General features: G+C 29.4%; 1 protein-coding gene and 1 non-coding gene across 2 annotated transcripts; both read right to left on the minus strand.

The window, feature by feature from the left end:
- Nucleotides 1–1,122: 1,122 nt before the first annotated feature.
- On the minus strand, nt 1,123–1,195 carry TRNAV-UAC (transfer RNA valine (anticodon UAC)). Its single transcript has one exon. It is a non-coding gene; the product is annotated as a tRNA-Val (tRNA).
- A 13,789-nt stretch (nt 1,196–14,984) lies between these two features.
- Nucleotides 14,985–16,184, minus strand: LOC136221624 (zinc finger protein ZAT5). Its single transcript, XM_066009016.1, has one exon. The coding sequence runs from the start codon at nt 16,063–16,065 to the stop codon at nt 15,073–15,075; it is 993 nt and encodes a 330-aa protein (XP_065865088.1). The 5' UTR covers nt 16,066–16,184; the 3' UTR covers nt 14,985–15,072.
- Between the last annotated feature and the right edge of the window lie 8,465 nt (nt 16,185–24,649).

The following is a 24,649-nucleotide window of genomic DNA, read 5'->3' on the forward strand; positions in this document are numbered from 1 at the left end:
AATTTTTTCAATTAGGGTATAAAATCATATTTTATTTATGATATACGGAAAGACATAAAATATTTAAAATTAATTTTAGTAATATGATTTAGGGCATAACATTATTTAACTAAAGTTTCAAAGTTAATTAAAATCTTAAATTATCAAAATCATCAATCGGAACTTTGAACTAAGCAAAACTCATCAATTGAGTCCTCATTGAAAATTATTCGGTTGAACAGTTTCAGACCCTATTCCCCAAACCCATTTTGAGTCAACACAAAAATATTACGATCCATGTTAAATAGTCATAATTTCTGATTTTAGAATAGGGTTCTCTACATGAAAATCATAAATGGTAGTAATATTATTGTTTTAACTATGTTGGTAATTTTATTTTTAATATATCTTACAAATGTCAAATTAAATTTGTAAATGGGTTATGAAATGGCCGGCAGAAAAGGAGTTTTCTTCTAACTGCCTAGGCTTGATACAATTAAAACTTGTGAGTGACAAAGTTGTAGATACTTTCCAAAACTATCATTTCCCTGTAATTTTCCCTTAAGAATATGATGAAGATTCAATTAATGATTTTTTCTTAATTCAGGGACCTAATTAATGATTTTAATAATTTAAAATGAAGACTCAATTAATGATTTTTTCTTAGTTCAGGGATCTAATTGATGATTTTAATAATTTAAAGTCCTAATTGATTTGAAGTTTTAGTTTAAGGAGTGAAATGATTGTTATGCCTATGATTTAGTGTAATTTTATACCTAAGATTTTCATGTAAAAAATAATGAGATTTAGATATCTGTTAGTAAAATGAAAGTTTAGAGTCCACAATCCAGTTTTAAAGTTTGAGGCCCATAATGAAAAGTAAATATTTAAGGCCCAGGATAATAAGTTTGGAGCAAAATATTTTTTTTTATTCAGATAATGTTTTAGTGTAATTTTATACCTAAGATTTTCATGTAAAAAATAATGAGATTTAGATATCTGTTAGTAAAATGAAAGTTTAGAGTCCACAATCCAGTTTTAAAGTTTGAGGCCCATAATGAAAAGTAAATATTTAAGGCCCAGGATAATAAGTTTGGAGCAAAATATTTTTTTTTATTCAGATAATGAAAAACAAAAAAAGCTTGTTGCTGCCCAGGATCGAACTGGGGACCTTTAGTGTGTAAGACTAACGTGATAACCACTACACCACAGCAACTCGTCGATGTTGTTGTTCTGTAAACGTAATTATTTATAATTAAAACATAATCAAGGAGAAAAAACTACATTTTCGTGGGCCATATTTTCCTTAAGTTAACATGGATGTCATCTCCTCCTTAAGAGGGTATCATCTATATAAAATTGATAAAAACATCTTCACATCCGTTTTATTGGATTGAATTCTTATTTTTTATTTCAATATGTCAAAACTGTTAACGTCTAATTCGGTTACAAAAAGCGATGTCAAATTCGGTTAAAAAGTGATGTCAAATTTGGGGCAAATGGCCATGCGTGTAGAGTAGGATTGATTGACAGGGATTGCGCGAGACTTGTCATGGCTTCAGCAGGCGTGCCAATTGAAAACTGTAGCACGGTGGAGGAGGTGGAGTTGCTTCAATAATGTGATCATTGAATATGATGCCAAAACTGTTATAGATAGCCTTCAGGCTAGGAGACTACCCAACTCGCGACTGCTCTTCCTCTACGAGGATGTCATTACGTGGAGTTCGATCTTCAACACGTGTGTTTTTTCTTTTGTTCATAGGAAAGGCAATAGTGTGAAATAAGTTTTTTTTTTTTTTACAATTTCTCTATAATCACATCACACATAAAAAAAACTGCTTTCGAATGGTTGAAAATGCAATGTTTGAACACATATAAAATGAATAATATTGTGTTAATCGAGTTCATGCTTAAAAACTAACTTTTCTAGCCATTAAGAACTTAATGTGATAAGAAAATAAAAGATTGAAAGCTTATTGTATTGAAATAAAAGATTATGAGTTCAATCCACTCAAATTAGAATGACCACGAGGGAGTTCAAAATGTTTTTTTTTGCGTACAAAATTTTCTCCTCTTATAATATTGAAGTTTACTTTTAATATTTAATATTTTTAATTATTCTTTTATGGGCTTAAACCTCAAATTAACCATTAATCTATATCTTGAATATTAGTTACGATAACCTTTTAAAATTATTAATTAGGTCCCAAGGTATATAAAAACCATCAATTAAATCTCTCAATTGAAATAAAATTTTGATTTAGTTACTTTATATTTTTATTCGGCTTTTATCAGTAACAAAAATTGATTCGATTATACTCGAACGTAAAACCATCATGTTATCGGTTCGATTTTAGTAACACAAATTGATTAAACCGTACTAGAATTAATATATTATATAACAATACAGTTTTGTGTATATATAATAAAATCGAATCGATAATACTCGAACGTAATTTACCCAAAATTTTATTCCAGCTGAGCGAAGGATTCAATTAGTGGTTTTAGTATATGTTGAGATTTAATTAAGGATTTTAGAAGATTAAGAACTTAATTGACATTTAAGATATATATAAATTGGGTTCAATTTGATCTTTAAGCATTCTTTTATGTACTAACCATTATTTTTTATTAGAAATTATTATCATTTTTATAAGACTTTTCTTAAGTAATGCTTAGTGAATTAGCTAAAGCTCTATTAATTTTTTCTTAATCAAATTTAATAAGTGTTGCTCCAAATTTTCAAAATATAACATGCTTAACCCCTAACTAATGCACTAATATTTTCACAAATTTGGTAAAATACCAACTTAATTAAATATAATTTTAAGGGTTTGTGTTATTAAGACCTTTACACACCCTTTACATTGTGTAACTACTATATTATTGAACCTAACACCAACTTATGAGCCATATTAGGTGCTCAACATCTTACCAAAAATTCTAAATTATAAGTATAATCATGAAAAATTATTTATTTTAAATATATATATATAAAATATGATTCAAACTATGTTGTGTTTACATTATACAAATACTTTATCATCTTCAATTTTTTTTCGATTAGTTGAATATAAGAATCTGATTTAGGGTGTTTGGGTGCTCCTTTTCGTGCTTCTGTTTGTATTTTCAGTTCGAAATGGAGAGTTTTAGGTGTTTGGTTAGCGACATTCCTGTTTGCCTTTTACACTTGAAAATCAGCATTAGGTATTTGGTTAATGACCTTCTATTTGCTTTTTACACCTGAAAAGCAGCCTTTTACAAAAGCAGGGAATCTCTGCTTTTTGGAAAAGCAACTTTTTCCAACAGCAAACAGCAAACCGTAACAGCAAATAAGAACTAGCAATAGCAAACAGCAAACCGTAACAGCAAACAACAACATCAAACAATAAGCAAAACAAACGGGTCAATATTTCTTAAATATTTTGGGTGAATATAAGAATTTGATTGAGCTCAAATTAGTTTTAAATTTGTTGCCTAATTTAGTTTTTGATCTATTATAATTGGAAACTCGTCGTTTGATTTGATTAGTTGAATATGCATACGCATATAATTAACAATCAAGTTCTTAAATACGAATTTTGACGAAATTGGCATAAAAAAAAGTCATTACAGACTAAGGTATTGTTTAATTAACTAAAACTTTAGTACTGATAAAATTTTAAAAAAATTAAAAGTATTGAAAAAATAACTATCGAATTTTAAGTGGTGAATTTTGTCAATATGGACGCTATTAAATTATGTAATTAATTGATATCGTATAAAACGAATCAGACACGTGATATTTTAAGAGCCTTTTAGATCAACTACCACATGTTTTAAATTAGGCCTTGAGATGTATTGAGAAGCTCCATGGAACGTCTCATTTCTAAAGGGAAGAATCTACTTAAGAATCTGGGCGTTAGCCGCAATTGGACTCCAATACCAACTGCTGGTAGATGAAGTTTCTCGTTGGTTTGGAAAAAACTTGGGAGCGATGCAAAAAGAGATGGACGACATACGAGCTGCACACGTGATAGAGATGTCGGAGCTTAAGGAGCAATTGAGGAAAGTCGTAGAGAATTTGCGAAACAATCTCAACAACACTTACGGAATCCAACCATTGATCAACAAAAACACTCAAAAGACATTTCAGAAGTCTCTCCCCAACGAGAAAATACTCCCGATTAAGAAGCCCCTCCAAGAAAAGGGAAAGATACAAATATCCTAAAAATAGCCACATGCGACATTCTAAGGAAAGGAGTAGAAGCAACAAAAGATCTCCTTATAAGCCTAAACTCATTCACGACAAGCACGCTAACAAGCATTTAAAATTATATATTTGGATTTAAAAATTATAATTTCAAATGCAAATGAAATTAATAACGTTTTTAACTGAATTAATATCTTCTAGATGATAGAAACATAATACATGCGATTATAATTGATCAAAAAGTTTAATGTATCCAATAAAAAAGTTTAATATGTATAAATTAAATTCACGGTAATATATATAAAGGCCAATTTTGATTCTCACTTTTTTTAGTGGAGTGCAGATTTAATCTTAACGTGTGAAATAGTTTAAGGGGTGTTTGGTTGCTCCTTTTCATACTCTTATTTGCATTTCACTTCAAAATGGAGAGTTTTAGGTATTTGGTTAGTGACATCCTGTTTGCCTTTTACACGTGAAAATGTGCATTAGATGTTTGGTTAGTTGACCTCCTGTTTGCTTTTTACATCTGAAAAGCAGCATTTTATAAAATCAGAGAATCTCTGCTTTTTGAAAAAACAGATTTTTTCCAATAGCAAACAACAAATAGCAAACCGTAACATCAAACAACGAACATCGACAGTAAATAGTAGGTAAAACAAACGGGCCCCAAATTTAACCATAACATTTTCATCCAAAATCAATTTTAGTCCTATATTATTGAAAATTTAAAAAACTTGATTTGACTGTTACTTAATTGTCACATCAAACCTTCCAAATATAAATGGCACCTAACATATTTAAAATGTCATTAATATAGTACAAAAAATTAAAATGCTAACAATTAAGTCTGATACATATAATTTAATCAGAAATTTTATCGTCAATATATCTAAAATGTTTACTGTATTACTAATATAGTTACAAATAATTAACAAAAAATGTACGAAACTGCTTCATTTTATCAATAAATTTGTTTGAAATGTCTAATGTGACAATTAAATAACAACTAAACCAACTTTTTTAAATTTTCCATAATATAAAACTAAAATTCATCTTATTTAGAAATGTTACAATTAAATTTATATTATTCCATATGTTATTACTAAATCTAAAAAAAAAATGATACCTATCCCTATATATGGGGTAAATTACACCCATGGTTACTGAACTTTACTCATTTTCATATTATGGTCACTTAACTTCATTTCTTTCCGGTATGGCCACTAAACTTTACATTTTTTAACACCGGTGCCAACTCAATTTTAACTAACTTCTCAAAATGACCGTTAATGATCGTTAACGACCTCAAAATGAAAATATTTAAGAATTAAAATTGTTCAGAACTACATTTATCATGAAACCACATTTTCATTTTCAAAAATCACATTTTTTGAAGCTTTCTCTCTCTAAAAATTCACTTTCTCTTTCCTAACCAAACAACACCCAAATGACTTCAAAACGAAAATTTTCAAGAATTAAAGTTCCTTAGAATATCATTAACGCTTTGGATTTTTTATTTTTAGCCGTCAACGGTCGTTTTGAGACGTTAAGTGGCCACCCATGTTAAAAAGTGTAAAGTTGAGTGGCCATACTGGGAAGAAATGAAGTTGAGTGACCATAATGTGAAAATAGGTAAATTTCAGTGGCCATGGATGTAATTTACCCCCTATATATGTATACCAATACAAAAAGTTGAGCTCCCCCACTGTATAGATGTGTATACTATGAGTGTGTATTTGGACATGTCACGCAATGCATCCACATACACATACACATACACATACTTCCATTCCTACATTCACCAAAACGTGCACATAACAAACTCTTATTGGACTTCAGACTATACTTCATCATCCATTCAACCATCTCTCTCTAATCATCATAACAAAAACATTTTTCAATTCATCATCTTTTCTATTTTTCAATCAAGTCCCTCATAATTTCAATTTCACTCATTCAGTGTTTCTTAAATATTTTGAGGCAATCATTTTCATTTTTTTTTTTTGAAGTTAGTTAGATATTTATTTACATACAATAACGATTAAGTCCATCGCTAATATTATTTTTACGTTCCCAATATTTGTTTAACTTTTGAAATGAATTACATTTGTTTACCATCTCCGGTTTATATAATCGCTTACCAAATTAGTTGGTTATGAATTTAACTCAACTAAAAAGAGTATTATTACTCATTTATCTGTTTTTGTGTTTAGAATTGTACTTTTTTGTAGTTTAAAATAAAGTTTTTTTTATAGGTAGACCTGTTCACGGGTCTGGATATCCACCCGATCCGCCTAGGCCCGTATCCCTTGAACTGGGCTTGGACAATGCTAATTGATATTAGGTCCAACCCGGTCCAGGCCCGCTAAAACCCGCCTATTTTTTGTGCAGATCGGCCCAGCCCGGTCCGCCTATTAAAATTAATTAATAAATTTTATATATTTATAGATTTATATATTAAATATTTATTTTTAAGTGTTAAATTTTATTTTTTATAATTAAAAAATTATGTATATATGTTTAGATGGGTTTATATGGGCTGGGCTTGATATTTGATTTTAAAGCCCGGACCCAGCCCGCCTAAATTACTAGTGGCTGAGTTGGGCTTGGGCTGAGGACTTTTATAGAAAAGCTCGTTTGGCCCGGCCCGACCCCGACCCATGGCCAAGTCTAGTTTAATACATCAAGTGACCCTAAACTTGTCCAAAAAGTTTAATTGACTCATTGAACTTATATAGTATCTCATTAGCCGATGTGTTGGTTTAAAGTGTTATAATTAAATCGTCAAATCTATAAAAACACTTTAAAGGTCTAAAAAATAGAAAGTTAACTTGTTTTACAAATCTCAAATCGCAAATTAGACCTTTATTTTTATATTTTGATTTTTTTTACAGATTTAAATAAATTGAAATATATATCACTTTAAACAACTTCATGGAGCTAATGGATTACTGCAAGCAAGTTTATGGAGCAATATGTCAATTTAAATAAATTCAGATAGCCAATAGATTATTTTAAGCAAGTTGGGGTAACGAGGCGTTTTATAAATATAGAGGCCAATCAAACTTTGACAAGTTCAAGAGTCTCTTGATGTATTATACTCTTTTTATAAATATTTTTTTATGGGTAAAGTTTAAATAAAACCCATGTGGTTTAACTAATTTTCAGATAAAGGACTGTGGTTTACTTTTTGTCAAAACGAGAATTGAGGTTTTTAACTTTAATAAAATAAGGACTTTTCGATTGATACTATTAAAATCACCTTGGACGACTTCAAAAATGACATATTTTAAGAACTACTAATATTTTAAGCAACTTTAATTCTTCAACTTTTTTATTTTGAGATTGTTTAGGTGATGTTTGGTAAAGAGAGAGAAAGTTCAAAAAAAGATGATTTTCGAAAATCGAAAACGCAGTTCCATAGAAAATATGATATTAAACAACTTTAATTCTTGAAAATTTTCATTTACAGGTCGTTAAAGATGGTTTTAATAGCATTAATCCAAGTTTGAAACTTCAATCCTTGTTTTGACAAAAAATAAACCACAGTCCTTTATCTGAAAATTAGTGGAATCACATGGGTTTTATTTGAACTTTACCCTTTTTTTAAAGGTTAAAAGAATACAAATTTCATATGCAAATAAAAAAAAGGGCGGCCCGGTCGCACTATGCATCCCCGCTGAGCGAGGGTCCGGGGAGGGGTCCCACCACAAGGATGTACTGGGGGCAAGCCTTCCCCTACCAATTTATTAGTAAGAGGCCGCTCTTAAGACTCGAACCCGTGACCTCTTGGTCACACGACAACAACGTTTACCGTTGCGCCAAGGCTAAATTTCATATGCAACTGAAACTAAAAAAATTGATTAAATTTAAGTTCCTATTTATTTCTATTTTTTGGAACTACTTTTTGTCTTTCAATATTAAACATGAGATAAAGACCCTATTTGGGAATTAGCTGTTAGCTGTTAGCTGATTACATTAACTGTTAGCTGTTAGCTGATTACATTAGCTGATTTGACTAGCTGTTTGTGTAGACCTGTTTGGTAAAAATTAGCTGATTGATAATAGCGGTTTATGCAAAAAGACGAATAAGGACATTTCTTTTTTTAATACATAAAAATATATTTAAAATAATTAAAAGTATAATTTTAGATGCTGTCTCACAAGTGTTCTACAGGATAATTTTAGATTTCTACTAAACAAAAATTATGACCTATGGTGTTCTATGTATTGAAATTTAAAATTTCTATTATTACACCATATGATCAATAAGAAGAGAATCTTATGCAAGCAAACAAAAATTAATCAACTAACCTCCTTGATGAAGAGCTTTTTCAAAAAAAAAAAACAATTCTTCTGCAACAAACAGATTCTCAGATTTCTTCCTAAGGTCGCAAGAAGCAAAAAATGGAAGAAAAGCGCAGGAGAAGCTGAGAGGATCGAATGAAACGTTTATTTGGCTGGAGGAGGAGTCTATCTATTTAGGTTAAAGAAGTCCATTAATTTTAATATTGCAAAATGCTAATTGAAAAAGCTCCTAAAAAGAGCATTTTCTAAATTAGCGTTTTCATCCCAAAACTCTCTTCCAAACCTCTCACCACCAAACACTCCAATCAGCGGTTTCAGTGGCCAAACCGCTAAAGTTGGCCAAGACCGCTCTTTACCAAACTGGGCCAACAAGTGTTTGGTAAAATTCTCAAACATCTGTTTTTTACAGAAAAAATAACTAATATCTATTGTCTATCATCAACAACAAACAGGAACAGTTGAACAACCGGACCTAAAGTTAATTTTCATTATAATAAATAATTATAATTGATAAATAAGTTAGTAGTAATATATAAAATTAAAAGAGGGTAAACTTAATAAATAAATAAAAGAGTGTGGATCTCAAAATGTTTATTTCCGCCATCATTCGCATTTATTAGCATGTATTATCCGTTTCATAATCATATTAATATACACTTTTCAATCATTTCAAATTATATACGCATAATAAATTAATAATATAATCTCTTTTATATATTAAATTCGAATCAGTATTTGAGTTACTAACTCGGCATTTATCATGTGAGTTCAGCTAATAAATCGGAAAAAGAAGAACAACAACTAATCGAAAATAAAAATTGATATTTGAATTAAATTATCTATCGACTATAAGTTTAAGGATCAAATTAATTATACTTCATATTTTTAAATTAATAATTTATTGAAAATCTACACAATCAATATAATGAGCTATCCGATCTTTCATCTCATTTGAAGGATCACAATTTATATTTGAACACGTGTATTGTAACTACATTTAATAGTTAAAATAGTGAAACCTTTTACAATATATACGAGTCTATATTATACACGGTAAAATATGTGTGGAATGTCTTCTATTTGACGTGAAGAACTGAATGCTTTTAATAATTTCTCTTATTTTAGAGATGCAAATACCACCCCAACTTCTTACCAAGTGAGAGGAGGGGCTGAATCCCCCAATCAGGGGTAGTTCCGATGGCTGAGGGAGCTTGACACCCCATGCCCCCTATTTTCTGCCCTTACATGATATAATTATTATATAATATTTAAAGAGTGTTTGGTGACTCCAATTTTTTTTCTCTTATTTGTTTTTTATAGCTGAAAAACAACTATTTACAAAAGCAGATAATCATTATTTTTAAAAAAGCACCATTTTCTAACAGTAACGATAAAATGTAACAGCAAAAAACAGGTAAATCAAACGAATTCTAAATCAAATAAGCAGGGTCGGCCCTGGGCATAGGCCCGAGGTGCGCCGGCCTAGGGCCCAAAAAATAACTTTGTAAATAAATTATATATGTTTAAAGTATTGTACATAAATTCAAATTAGCATAATGGTAATGCATTTTCTTCACACTAAAGAGGTTGTGGGTTCGATTCTCGTCTTTGTCATTTTTCTTGATATTTTTTTGGTGTATTTTTAATATATAAATGTTATGGGTAGTCAATAGTAAGAAGACAAGTTTCATTTTATTACCTCATTTTAGAATAACTATTTTTAATTTGATTAAAAGTTTAAAAATTAAAAAAAATTCATTTTATTACCTTGATTAAATTTTGAAAATTAAAAATTAATTTATACAATGATATGAATACAAATCAATGGATTAAGGTGCAAAATTACTCATAACGTTTTGAATGAGGAGCAATTTTAGCCCTAATGTTTAAAATGGTGCAAATTTACCCATAATGTTGGTAGCCAAGAGCAAATTTACCCCAACGTTGATAATTTAGGTCAATTTCAGACACAATTAAAACACAGATGTTTTTGTCTCTCATTTTGCACCAATTGCATATCAATTTGTTATAAAAAAAGATTTCATGTGTTTTATAATTTAATAATAGAACTGAAGATTAATATTTAAAAATTCAGTGAATTTTTTGAATTTTTTATCCAATTCGTATAAAAGACAATATATTTTATTTTTTTTATTTCTTTTACATCTCAATATATGTTTGTGATTTATTACTGATAAAATGACGCATGTGTGAAGTGTAGATGACAAGATTCATAATCGAGAAGACAGTTTGATGAAATATTTATCAAATTAACCCAATTTATCAATGTTAGGGATAAAATTGTTTTTTGCTTCCAACATTAGGGGTAAAATTACACCATTTTAGATATTAAGAGTAAAATTGCTCATGATCCAAAACGTTAGGAGTATTTTTGCACCTTAACCTAAAATCAATTAGTAAATTTTATATTAAAGGGATCCTTATTACTTGTTTTGCCGAAGGCCCCTAAATAGTCAGGACCGACCCTGCAAATAAGAAAACTTTCAATTACTAAACTAAACGGTTAAATAAGTAAATCAAACGAGTCATATGCTTTATTAAGATATGAAGCTGTAACTAGTTCATGAGCTACATTCGCACCAAATAAAGATAAAACATAGTAGTATGAATTTTGATGAGGTTAAGATATATAAATCCAAGAAATTCCATGAGAAATTGACAAGAATGAATGATAAAATATGGTATGGATGGATATCCAATCCAAATCCAATTGCTTTGTGGTTTACAAAAGTTAGCTGTATCTTTCTTGGGAACATCGGAACCAATACGTGGATGGACCCCATACGATTATATCTCTATTTCATGCTAAATTACATTTATAACCCTTCCACTTTTATCTTATTTTTCTTATAGCCCCATAACTTTAAAGTTGAATATAAAAACCTACAAACTTTCTTTTTATTAATATAAAAGTCTCTTAGCAATAATAGGTAACACTCGAGTTTACAGGGATAGAAATAATATTTTAAGCAATTTTAATATTTGAACTTTTTAATTTTGAAGTAATTTAAGATGTTATTTGTTTAAAAGAGAAAAAATGATTGGTTAGAGGAAAAAAAAATTAATGTCTAGAAAGAAAAGGTCCCAAAAAATGATTGATATGGAGTAAATTGCCAGTTTGGTTTACTTATTGTTTGTTATTGCTGTTACATGTTTGCCATTAGAAAAACATAGATTTCTTATTGTTGGAAAAAATAGCTTTTATGATAAAACAACAATAATAGTTTCCCAACCAAACACCTAAAACTCTCATTTTTAATATTAAAAAGCAAATATGAGGAGAAAATTGAGTAAACAAACATCCATTGAGATGAGCTTCCTGAGGCACTTGTGGTGTATGAGATAAGACAAAAGAAATTGTCAACGAGGGGCAGAGAGTGACAACTCTACTCCGATTTAAGCCAGCAGAGCTAAAAGAGGAAAATGATATTGAAAAGAATGTAGATTGTATATGCAACGGCAATCTTACATTTTTTTGCATTGCGTAGCTTTCTATTTATACAGTAACAATATATACACTCTAGATAAGCTTGATTCCACGTGTCAGCTGTCTAATGAAAAATGTGTCTACTGTCAACCTGAAACAACTTCCATCCTTAACCATTGTTTGGAATTTAAGGCGCAAGACTAGGATTGAATGTGCATGACCCAAAGGTCTTCCTTGACTAGTCCACATAACATTATTATCAGTTGCTTCTTTGAGAGAAGTTATCTTCATTACACCACATGTAGCGTGATCAAACCGCTTACTTAGTCTTTTGAGGAGTTATCAAGAATGTTTTCTCTGCGAGGTTTTGGAATGTCTACAGTTCCAGTTAAACATTATATTGCAATATCTCGAAAACACAACTCTATTTAATTTTTAGACTTATTCATTTTGAAATCGTCAAGTATTATTTTGAAGTCATTTACTTTTATAAGAGATTTCTATGTTAATAAATGGCAACATTTTAAAATTTTATGTCTGATTTTAAAGTTTAGGATGATAAAGAAAAGTAAGGGGAAGGTTGGGGGCATAGATATAATTTAGGAGTGAATAGAATTAATTTATAGTTAAAGTGACTTACAAAGTAAGAGAAGAGATGATATCTAGTTGGTTTGGTTTTAATTAGGTGTAACAAGCACTACTGCCAGTTAATTAAGTATAATTAATAATTAATAATTAATTTAGGGTATGGTTGGACCATTAATTTTAATTTAAATAAAAAAATAGAAATGAAAAAGAGGTACAGATAGATTACATATGGGGATAGACAGTTACCAGCTCAGCTTTGCTATCCATTTATTCTTTTGTCATTTATGTGATACTACCTAATTATCACCAAAGGATCACAAAACAAAATACACTGAAGTGTACTCACTCATCTTATTTATTTATTTATTTTGATTATCCTCTTAAATTTAGATAATTTCAAAGTAATTATGTTAACTGGATTAGGAGATATATTTATATATCATAAATTAAAAAGCATATTTATTACTTATCAAGGTGAAAACAATTTGTTTCTATTTGTTGTTTACTGCTGTTGTTATTTGTTGTCTGCTGTTGCTGATATATAGTAAATTTACCTCTTTTTAGGTGAAAGAAAGCTTGAAAATTATAGGGTTAAGGTGCAAAAATACCCCTAACGTTTTGTGCCAGAAGCAATTTTACCCATAATGTCTTAAATAGTACAATTTTACTCCTAACGTTTGTAGCCAAGAGCAATTTTACCCCTAACGTTTATAAATTGGGTCAATTTCAGAAATAATTCATCAAACTGTCTACTCGGTCATGAATATTATCATCTACACTTCACATGTGCGTCATTTTATCAGTAACAAATCATAAATATATGTTGGGATGTGAAAAAAATAATAAAAAAAATAAAAAGACAGTACGAATTAGACAAAAAAAAATCAAAAAATTCACCGAATTTATAAATATTAATCTCCAATTCTATTATTAAACTATAAAAAACATGAAATCCTCTTTTTTAGAATGAATTGATATGCAATTGATACAAAATAATGAACAAAAATATATGTGTTTTATAATAGTGCCTGAAATTGACCTAAATTACCAACGTTAGGGGTAAAATTGCTCTTGGCTACAAACGTTAGGGGTAAAATTGCACCATTTTAGACGTTAGGGGTAAAATTGCTCCTGACCCAAAACGTTAGGGGTATTTTTGCACCTTAACCCAAAATTATATAAAGACTACTTACATACAATCAATTAAGTCTGTTATATACACTTGAGGTCGGGGGTGCCAGCTTTACTGGGATGTCCGTCTTCGGCTCCTCCTCGATAACCAGCCTTTAATTAAAAAAAGTCTGTTATATACACTAGTGAGACATATAAAGATTTTTTTGATCAACAGACAAAGATTTTGAGAATTAATCGTCTTATATATTACTAACCAAATTATTATATAAATAAAAATAAAATATGTATTATACTATATAAAAATAATAATATAAAATGATTTAATATAAAAATATGTATACTATAATATATATATATATATATATATATATAATAACATTTCAATAATAATATTATTGAAATAATTCAATCAAGCAAAAAATAATATCACTAAGTAATATAATTCATATAAAACAATATTTTTAAAGTCTTGAACCATATCATAAAAACAAGTACAAAATACAATTAAACAAAACAATTGTAAATAACAAACATAATTCATCAATAAAAATGTAATAATATTCAAAAGTGAATTATAAGTTATAACAAATAAAAATATAATAATAATAATGATTTTTTATTATTTTGATCATCGTCCAGACGCTAACAAGGCGAACTAGGCGCTACTAGATGATGTTCGAGCTACTACGAATGGTATATGCTTTCCCTTAAAAGTTATAACCCTTTTTCCCTTTTTACTCCTTTATTATTATTATTATTTAATAAAAAAACCAAATCACGAAGAAAGAACCTAATCCACGACTTGTAGTTGTGGTGGTGGTGATGCCAAACCCTAGCTTGGCTAAGCCAAGCCATACCATACCAATTCCCACTCTTCCTCTCTTTCTTTAGTGTCACACATCTCTTCTCCACTTACATTTAACCATAAAAACGCCCCTCTCTCTAAATATAATATATAGAATATATCAAGAGAGAGAAGATGCCCACATCACTCACTTTTCGTGAATCATAGGCAACCATGTACACTAACCACTTACTCAATGTATTTTACTTCATCAACTAGTTCAAGATAAGCACCAAAATTTAAATAAACAATAACCATTTCTAACCCGAAAACACCATATATCACTTAAACATGTATAGATTACAAGATAACATCGGAATTGGTCTCGCCGCTACTGATTATGACACGATAATTCATTTTAATATTTCAACTAATAACTTCACAATAAATATATATATTAAAAATGTGTATAAGAAGAATATTAATTAATAGGAATTGGAAAGAATTGATGGATCATGATTCTATGAATAACAGGGAAAATTAGAATAAAAGATAGAGAAAAATAAATTCACATTAATTAATTGAGCATCTCCTATATATGAATCTTAATTATAAATTTTAATTTTAATTTTTTTTTGCTCAATAGTAGCAATCTACCAAAGCTGGGGCGGAGAACACAAGAGCTTGTTGTGTGGATACGAACTGAAACTTTGATTCACGGTGGTGGTGGTCGTCTTCCGGCGCCGGAAGATTAAGATCGAGAGACAAAATATTTCTCGGCTTCACTTGTTGATCATGATCAATTGTACTAATCATCACTTGACTGTTGATATTATTATTATTGTTGTTGTTGCCATTGTTAGCTCTGTGCCTTCTCATGTGACCGCCGAGTGCTTGACCGGAAGAGAACTCCGATCCACAAATCGAACACTCGTGAATCTTCGAAGACTTATTTACCTTGTTCGTCGATAATTGAAGACAGAACGGCCGCTGCTGAACCTGCTGCTGATGATGATGATCATCAATCTGTTTATTCAATTGAGAATCAAAATCGAGATCATGATCCTCCATTGTTGGTGTCTGAACCGGAATCGGAGCCGGAACCGTTACGACCTTCTTCTCTTGATCGGAAATTGCGGATTTAGGCTTTTTGTGGCTAGCTCTGTGTCCGCCTAATGCTTGAAACGACGGAAAACTCCGATTACAAGTTTTGCACTCATAAACAAAGAATCCAGCCTTGTTTGTTGTCGTTGTTTCAGACGAAACATCAAACACCTTCCGCGCACTAATTTTTTCCACTCTGCAACTACTTTCACGATGATGATTCGCCTGTTCAGATTTTCCGTCTCCTTGAGCAAGTAAAATCAAGCAATAAGCCATATCTTCTTCCTCTGTGCTCTGATAAACTTCACTAGAACTCGTCGGAGAAGAAATTGAGCCGTAATATTCCTCCGAAACAGCAATATTATTGTTTCTTTCTCCTGCGCCGCCGCAGCCGCTTGATGAACTAGAAGCGACGGTGGTTGGAAGCGGCTTGTCCGGCGAGGAAGAGCGTTGGCGTTTGGTACGCTTGCCTTTAACGATCTGAGAAAGATCATTGGAGGCGATGAATTCTTCTTGAGGTAGTTCCATATTTAATTCTGTCTACACAGCACCGATGAAGAAACTATGGATTTATATATAGAGTAGAAGTGAACCTAACAAAGAAGGGTTGATAAGGGAGAGAGAGAGAAATAGAAAGAGAGAGTGTGGAAATAACTATATTTATAGATATATATATATATAAATGAAAAAAAAGGAAAAAAGCATAATATTAGAGTAATGAGGGAAGCAAGGTAGGGGGGTAGTGGAGTTTGTTATATGTAGTGAATGCTAATAATATTTTTCTTTTTTTTTTGGTAATTAGGTAAGGTTAATCGGTTTGAGGTGCTTTTTAAGTGATCTTTTAGTTCAATTGTGGATCGGTTTGATTAATTAAGAGATTTTTTGATTTAACGGTTAGCATACAGTTATTACTGTTACCGTTAGTTGTTATTGTTACTATTAACGGTTTGTTGTTAGTTAATTTAATTGGAGTTTAGTAAACTTATAAAGAAGTGTTGCTCTTAACATGTAAAAGAATTAATATGAATATATTATTATAAGTAAAATTTTATCACTTTTTTTAATGTAAACTTGTTTGTTACTCAACAGACTATAAATAATTTGATAACTCAATTCATTTATTATGGAAAATAAAAACACTGTTTCTTTAAAAACTATCTTAAGGTGATTTTATACTTGTAGGATAATACTTGTGAAGTTAGGATTAATAGGTTATACTGAATGAGAATTAAGGTGAAAGTAGAAAATTGGATCCTTATCAACTTCAGAATTATTAGGTATGCGTTTAGGAAAAAAAATGTGTATTTCTTAGAAAAAAATGGGAGTAATTTTGTCAAAAGTAGGGATGTAAATGAGCTGAGCTGGTCATGAGCGGTTTAGTGTTTGGCTCGATAAAGGCTCGATCGTGTTCGACTCGATTTATAAACGAGCTGCTCTTGAGCAAAACTCGTGAACATGTCGTTAACAAGCTCGCGAACAGCTCGTGAGCTGCTTGTAAAAACAATATTGAGCTCGAACTCATTAAATTTTTGACGAGCCGAGCCTGAGCAGGCCAAACATCTGCTATACTACAACCCTAGTCAAAAGCTAAATAAATAAATAAAAATAATATTTTGTGAAAAGCTCCAACTTGGAGTTTTTCCGTGAACCGCTACTATTTGCTCTAAAACAATAAATATAAAGTAGTTTTGAAAACTTAATCAAACACTTCACTTTTTAGCGGTTTGGAGTAAAATCGTTAAATGCTACTATAATAAGTTAAACCAAATACAATCTAAAGTTGATTTTAATGGTTAAGAGTCTCAAATAATGTACTTCGAAAACTTTAATTTGTAAAAACTTCACTTAAAATTCAAACGAGCCTCGAACGGAGCAATTAGCATACTACCTAAGCTAATTTCAAATATTATTAATATAAATATTCTCAAACCAGTTACTATTCCACTTGTGCGCGGAATGTTAATACTAATTAATAACAGGAAGACGTGTATACACGTGACATCATATATCTGTCTCACTTTGTTCAGATTTTATTACGTATTAGACAAAACAAAAACTTAAATATAATTAAGTCTAATAATATTCTATCTTTAAATCTAATCCGAAATTGCAAAAAAAAACGCAACACTTACTTACTGAACGTGGATGTAATATTTCAATTTTTAACGATATCTAAAATTACCGGCTTATTCATATTGGGTCCTTAAGTTTACCTCACAATGTTAGGAATAAATTTCTCTTATCCTATTTTTTAATATACATCTCAGTTTTTGAAGTAGGTGAATTAGATATAAATTAGCCAGAATTTGAGTGATCTATTTTAAAAAACTATTGTAATAAAACTTATTAAAAGTAAAATAATTACTATTTTTTTTTTTACTTTTTAAAATATATAAAAAGTTGGGTTAAAGTGCAAAAATACCCTTTAAATTTTGGGTCAGGAGCAATTTTACCCCTAACGTCTAAAATGGTGCAATTTTGCCCCTAACGTTTGTAGCCAAGAGCAATTTTATCCCTAACGTTGGTAATTTGGGTCAATTTCAGACACTATTATAAAACACATATATTTTTGTTCATTATTTTGCACCAATTGCATATCAATTCATTCTAAAAAAAATTCATGTTTATTATAATTTAATAATAGAATTTGAGATTAATATTTATAAATTCGGTAAATTTTTTGAATTTTTTTTGTCTAATTCGTACAAAAGACAGTATATTTTTTTTATTTATTTATTTTTTCTCACATCCTAACATATATTTATGATTTGTTACTGATAAAATAATGCACATGTGAAGTGTAGATGATAAGATTCATGATCGAGAAGACAGTTTGATGAATTATTTCTGAAATTGACCCTATTTATCAACGTTAGGGGTAAAATTGCTCTTGGCTACAACGTTAGGGATAAAATTGCACCATTTTAGACGTTAGGGGTAAAATTGCTCCTAACCCAAACTGTTAGGGGTATTTTTACACTAACCCTAAAAAGTTATATTTTATGGGTGAAAAAGCCGCCCCGTGAATAGTTAGTGTGAAAAATAATATTATTAGAAAAAAACGAAATCTTTGCTTGCGTTTACAAAGTGTTAATTAACTAACAAGAAAAGGTTTGCTTTTGGCACAATACTATGTCCACGTCATCAAATATCATCTTTGCTTTGCTTTAATCACATGATAATCAACCAAATTTTTCTAACTTGGACGACGAGTTTGAATATTGCTTCCGTTTAATTTCCCATTTTGTAACTCTTTTATTATTTTTTTAGGCTTAATTTGTCCCTTGAGCTTATTCAAAACGTTTGATTGGCCTTCTAAATTTTCAAAGTGTCACAATAGCTCTCTGAACTTGCATAAAATGTTAAGTTAGCCCACTGAATTTGCATAAAGTGTAATCAATTGATCACTCGGTCGTAAAAATATAAGTTAAATGCAGAAAATGTATTGTACGAGTCTAAAAAAACGACCAAAATAGAGGTATGCAGTTCTAATATTAGAGAAGACAAGTTGTATAGTTGTAATAACTTCATTTTTAATTTATTTTTTTAATTATGTAATAACATTCTAAGATGTGTGGAATACATCTTCCGCATTTAATTTACTTCTTTTGCGACCGAGTAATCAATTTATTACATTTTACGCAAGTTCAGATGGTTAATTGAACATTTTATACAAATTCAGAAGACTATCGAGACATTTTGAAAGTTTAGGGGACCAATCAAATTTTTTAGACAAGTACAAAAGCAAATAATGTATTAAGTTTTTTTATTTAAAATAATGAATGATATAATCATTTTTATATAAAAAACGAAAAACGAGAAACGATTACTATTTTAGAAGAAAAATAAGTTAACTTTACTAGGTAATATACATAATTTGTAAAAATAAATTAAGTAAACAGTTGAAATTAAAGTTGAAAAAGAGTAATTAAAAAGGTGAAAATAGTAAAATAATTAAATCAGAAGTACGTTTTGCTAAGTATTAATGGACACTTTTAATGGAATTAAGTAAAGGTTGCCGTCCATTCATGCATGTTGAAATTTTGAGGAGTAGAGGATTTGGTATGGTTTAGAGAGAGAAAGGGACATAATAACTGAAAATGGGCCACAAAAAAATTAAAAGTGTTATTATAGGAGTTACAAGAAAAATTAAATATGGAAAAGGTTTGGTACACTTAACTCACACTAACCTCATTACTATAGAAACATATATATATATATGGAGGGATGAAGTGAGAACACTCTTTTAAGTGAGGACACTTTGTTAGGTGAGAACACTCAAAACTACGTCGTTTTGAGTATAAAAATCAATTAAAATCAATAAAAAACACTCTCTGCTACTTGTGGGATTCAAACTTGGACTCTCCTATCAACACTTCACCCTACCTACCACTAAGACAATTATTTCTCTTGTTTATTATATCACGCGCGCTGCTTAATATAACATTGTACTCAGGGCCGGTCCTGACAATTTAGGGGCACTAGGCAAAACAAGTAGTAATGACCCTTTAATATAAAATTTACTTATTGATTTTGGGTTAAGGTGCAAAAATACCTTTAACGTTTTGGATCATGAGCAATTTTACTCCTAACGTCTAAAATGGTGCAATTTTACCCCTAACATTGATAAATTGAGTTAATTTGATAAATATTTCATCAAATTGTCTTCTCGATCATGAATCTTGTAACAAATCACAAACATATATTGGGATGTAAAAAAATAAAAAATAAAAAATAAAAACACAAAATATACTGTCTTTTGTACGAATTAGACAAAAAAAAAATAAAAAAATTCACCGAATTTTTAAATATTAATCTTCAGTTCTATCATTAAATTATAAAACACATGAAATCTTTTTTTAGAACGAATTGATATGCAATTGGTACAAAATGAGAGACAAAAATATCTGTGTTTTATAATTGTGTCTGAAATTGACCTAAATTATCAACGTTAGAGGTAAATTTGCTCTTGGCTACCAAAGTTAGAGGTAAATTTGCACCATTTTAGACGTTAGGGGTAAAATTGCTCCTCACCCAAAACGTTAGGGGTAATTTTACACCTTAACCCATTGATTTTTATTGATATCATTGTATAGATTGATTTTTAATTTTCAAATTTAATCAATGTAATAAAATGAAACTTTTTTTAATTTTTAAATTTAATCAAATAGTTATTCTAAAATGAGGTAATAAATTGAAACTTGTCTTCTTACTCTTGACTATCCATAACATTTATATATTAAAAATAAATCAAAAAAATTACAAAGATGAGAATTGAACCCACACCCTCTTTAGTGGGAAGACAATGTATTACCATTATACTAATTTGAATTTATTTATAATACTTAAAACATATGTAATGTATTTACATAGCTAAATTTTTTTTGGGCCCCCTTCCGACCTTGGGCCTTAGGCCGGCGCACCCCGGGCCTGATTGTACTAGTAGCTTCTATTGTTTAATATTTGACGCATGCACTTATTAATATCGATTAAATATGCATAATAATGAATTATTAATAGGAAAAAAAATGTGCATAATAATGAATTATTAATAGAAAAAAAAGAAATTTGCATAATAATGAATTATTAATAGAATGAAAAATGAGAAAAACAAAAAACACGAAAAACTTGAAAAAATGCAATAAAAAAGACAAAAAACAAAAAAAAAATCGTGATGGGAATATTTCATCACGTTTTTCGAGTTTTTCGTTTTTGGTATTTTCAAGTTTTAACGTTTTTTTTCATTTTTAATGTTTTCTAGTTTTTTTTTGTTTTATCGTTTAATAAGAATTGTGCATAATAAGTATTAAGAACAAAATGCAAGAGTTAGTTGTAATGAGGATTCATGTCTATTATTTATGTAATGCTCATTACATAAATTTGTAAAGAAAACTTGAGTGATGTATTTGTGATTCTAAAATCTAAGAACATGCTCTAATTTCTTATTTATTTAATTCCTTTATATTTTTATAATTTATGTTATATAAGAAAATATATTTTTTAAAACATACGTTAGAACATATATTTTAACTTTTAAAACACGAACTATGAAGTTTAGAACGTACGACATATTTTTTAGAACATACGATATGTTTTTTAGAACATTTGTTATGTTTTTTCGAACATGAGTTATAAATTATATTATAAAACAAATGAAAAAACGATCCAGATATCTACTGATTTTTTTAGAACATTATACTTAATTTTTGGAATACAAACTATATATTTTTAAAAAAAAACGTTAGAACATATATTTTAACTTTTAAAACACGAACTATGAAGTTTAGAACATACGACATATTTTTTAGAACATAAGTTATGTTTTTTAGAACATGTGTTATGTTTTTTCGAACATGAGTTATAAATTATATTATAGACATAAAAAAAGATCGAGATATCTACTGATTTTTTTTATAACATTATACTTAATTTTTGGAACACAAAATATAAACTTTAGAACATACGTTATGTTTTTTAGAACATATGTTATATTATTTAGAATATGAGTTATAAATTATATTATAGAACAAATGCAAAAATTGTCCATATATTTACTATTTTTTTAAAACATTATGGAGTGTAAAATTAATCCAATGGTGAAAACACACAAAGTAAGGCTTACTTTGTCAAAAACAAAGTAAGCATAGCCTTTACCATGTGACAATATTTAGAACACCGTCCTTAACATTTTAAAATATAAATTACAAAAATATAGAGGAATTAAATAAATAAGAAATTAGAGCATGTTCTTGGATTTTTTTTCTATTAATAATTCATTATTATGCACATTTCTTTTTTTTCCTATTAATAATTTATTATTATGCATATTTAAGCGATATTAATAAGTGCATGTATCAAATATTAAACAATAGAAGCTAAAAGGGCAATGATATATTAAGCAGCGCGCGACATAATATACAAGAAAAGCAATTGGCTTAGTGGTAAGCAGTGTGGAGTGTAATTGTGGAGTCTAAGGTTCAAACCCCTTTATAAGCAGGAGTGATTTTTTTTAATTTCCTACTCAAAACTACGTAGTTTTGAGTGTTCTCACCATATATATAGGAGAGATCAGGTGTGACACATTGCTTATGGTGCGACAAGCCTTATTGTGTGACAATGACCAATTTTATAATTAACCAAAAGAATGTGGCAAATTTGTAAATAAAAGAAAAGAGAAAATTGTTTATTTTTTTCTTTAAAATGCATTTTCCCAACTTTTTCAACCTTGTTTTTCAAGAAATTTTATACCGTTGGACTCGTCTTAATTAGACGGTCATTTTAAGATCCCAGAAGCTCGGGTAAAATTTTTTTCCGGTGAATGGAATCTGGCGATCTGTTTTTCTGTGAGAAAAAAATATTCAGAAAATTCTCAAAAAAATTTCAGAAAATGTAAAATATTATTCTGAGAAACTTTAATTCTTGACTCAAAATGAAATTCCTTACGGTTTAGTCCCAAATCAACGGAATCCGGCGGTTAGATTGACGTTTTCCGATAAAAAAACCCAAAAATACCCAGAAAATTCTCAAACAATTCCAAAAAATGTAAAAAATTATTTGGAGAAACTTTAATTCTTGAGTCGAAGTAGGATTTCTTACGGTTTAGTCCCAATAAAACTTTTTCCTTAATTTTATCCATTTTACATCATTCAACAATTTATTGGGTCAAAACCGTAAAACATCTCGCTTCGGTCCAAGAATTAAAGTTTCTTAGAATAATATTTTACATTTTATGGAATGTTTTGAGAATTTTCTGGACACTTTTTTTCTCGCCAAAAAACGCCCACCCGGATTCCGTTCATCGGAATTTTTTTTACTTGACCTTGAGGGATCTTAAAATGACCGTCTAATTTAGACGAGTCTAATAGTATAAAATTTTTTAAAAAACGAGGTTAGAAATATCGAGAAAATGTATTTTAAAGAAAAGAAATAAAATATTTTTCTATTAGAACAATATAAATATTATGTTGGAACAAATTGTACACTGATTTGGAACAATGTAAGTAGAACAAAAAACGTGCCCAGAAAATTATCAAAAAATTCCAAAACATGTAAAACATCATTTTAAGAAACTTTAATTCTTGGCTCAAAACGAGATTCCTTATAGTTTTGACCCAATAAATTGTTGAAGCATGTAAAATGGATATAATTAAGGAATAAGTTTTATTGGGATTAAACCGTAAGAAATCCCGCTTCAACCCAAGAATTAATATTTCTTAGAATAATGTTTTACATTTTATGGAATTTTTTCTGGGCACTTTTATTCTCGCCAGAAAACGCCCACCCGGATTTCGTTCACCGGAATTTTTTTTTACTTGAACTTCAGGGATCTTAAAATGATCGTCTAATTTAGACGAGTCTAATAGTATAAAATTTTTCGAAAAATGAGGTTAGAAATTTCGGAAAAATGTATTTTAAAGAAAAGAAATAAAACAATTTTCTGTTGGAACAATATAAGTATTATGCTGGAACAAATGGTACACTGATTTGGAACAATGTAAGTAGGACAAAAAAAACGTGCCCAGAAAATTATCAAAAAATTTCAAAACATTTAAAACATCATTTTAAGAAACTTTAGTTCTTGGCTCAAAGTGAGATTCCTTACAATTTTGACCCAACAAATTGTTGAAGCATGTAAAATGGATAAAATTAAGAAAAAAGTTTTATTGGGACTAAACCGTAAAAAATCCCGCTTCGACCCAAGAATTAAAGTTTCTTAGAATAATGTTTTACATTTTTTAGATTTTTTTGAGAATTTTCTGGGCACTTTTTTTTTCTCACCAGAAAACGTCCACCCGGATTCCGTTCCCCGGAAATTTTTTACTTGAGCTTCAGGGATCTTAAAATGACCGTCTAATTTAGACGAGTCTAATAGTATAAAAAATTTCGAAAAACGATGTTAGAGATGTCGGGAAAATGTATTTTAAAGAAAAGAAATAAAACAATTTTCTCTATCCTCTCTTTCATTTTATTTACAAATTTGTCACCTTGCCCTTTTTAATTATCATCAAAACTCGTATTTTTGTTATGTCACACAATAAGCTCATTGTCACACTGGATCTCACCCCTATATATATATATATATTTTAATCTAGTGTTTGTGAAAATCAAGTTG

The sequence above is a fragment of the Euphorbia lathyris genome, chromosome 3 (assembly GCF_963576675.1).
Source record: "Euphorbia lathyris chromosome 3, ddEupLath1.1, whole genome shotgun sequence".
NCBI classification, from domain to species: Eukaryota; Viridiplantae; Streptophyta; class Magnoliopsida; order Malpighiales; family Euphorbiaceae; genus Euphorbia; species Euphorbia lathyris.

Excerpts from the sequence above, each read along its gene's own strand:
- LOC136221624 (XM_066009016.1), bottom strand. The coding sequence starts at position 16,065 with ATGGAACTACCTCAAGAAGAATTCATCGCCTCCAATGATCTTTCTCAG.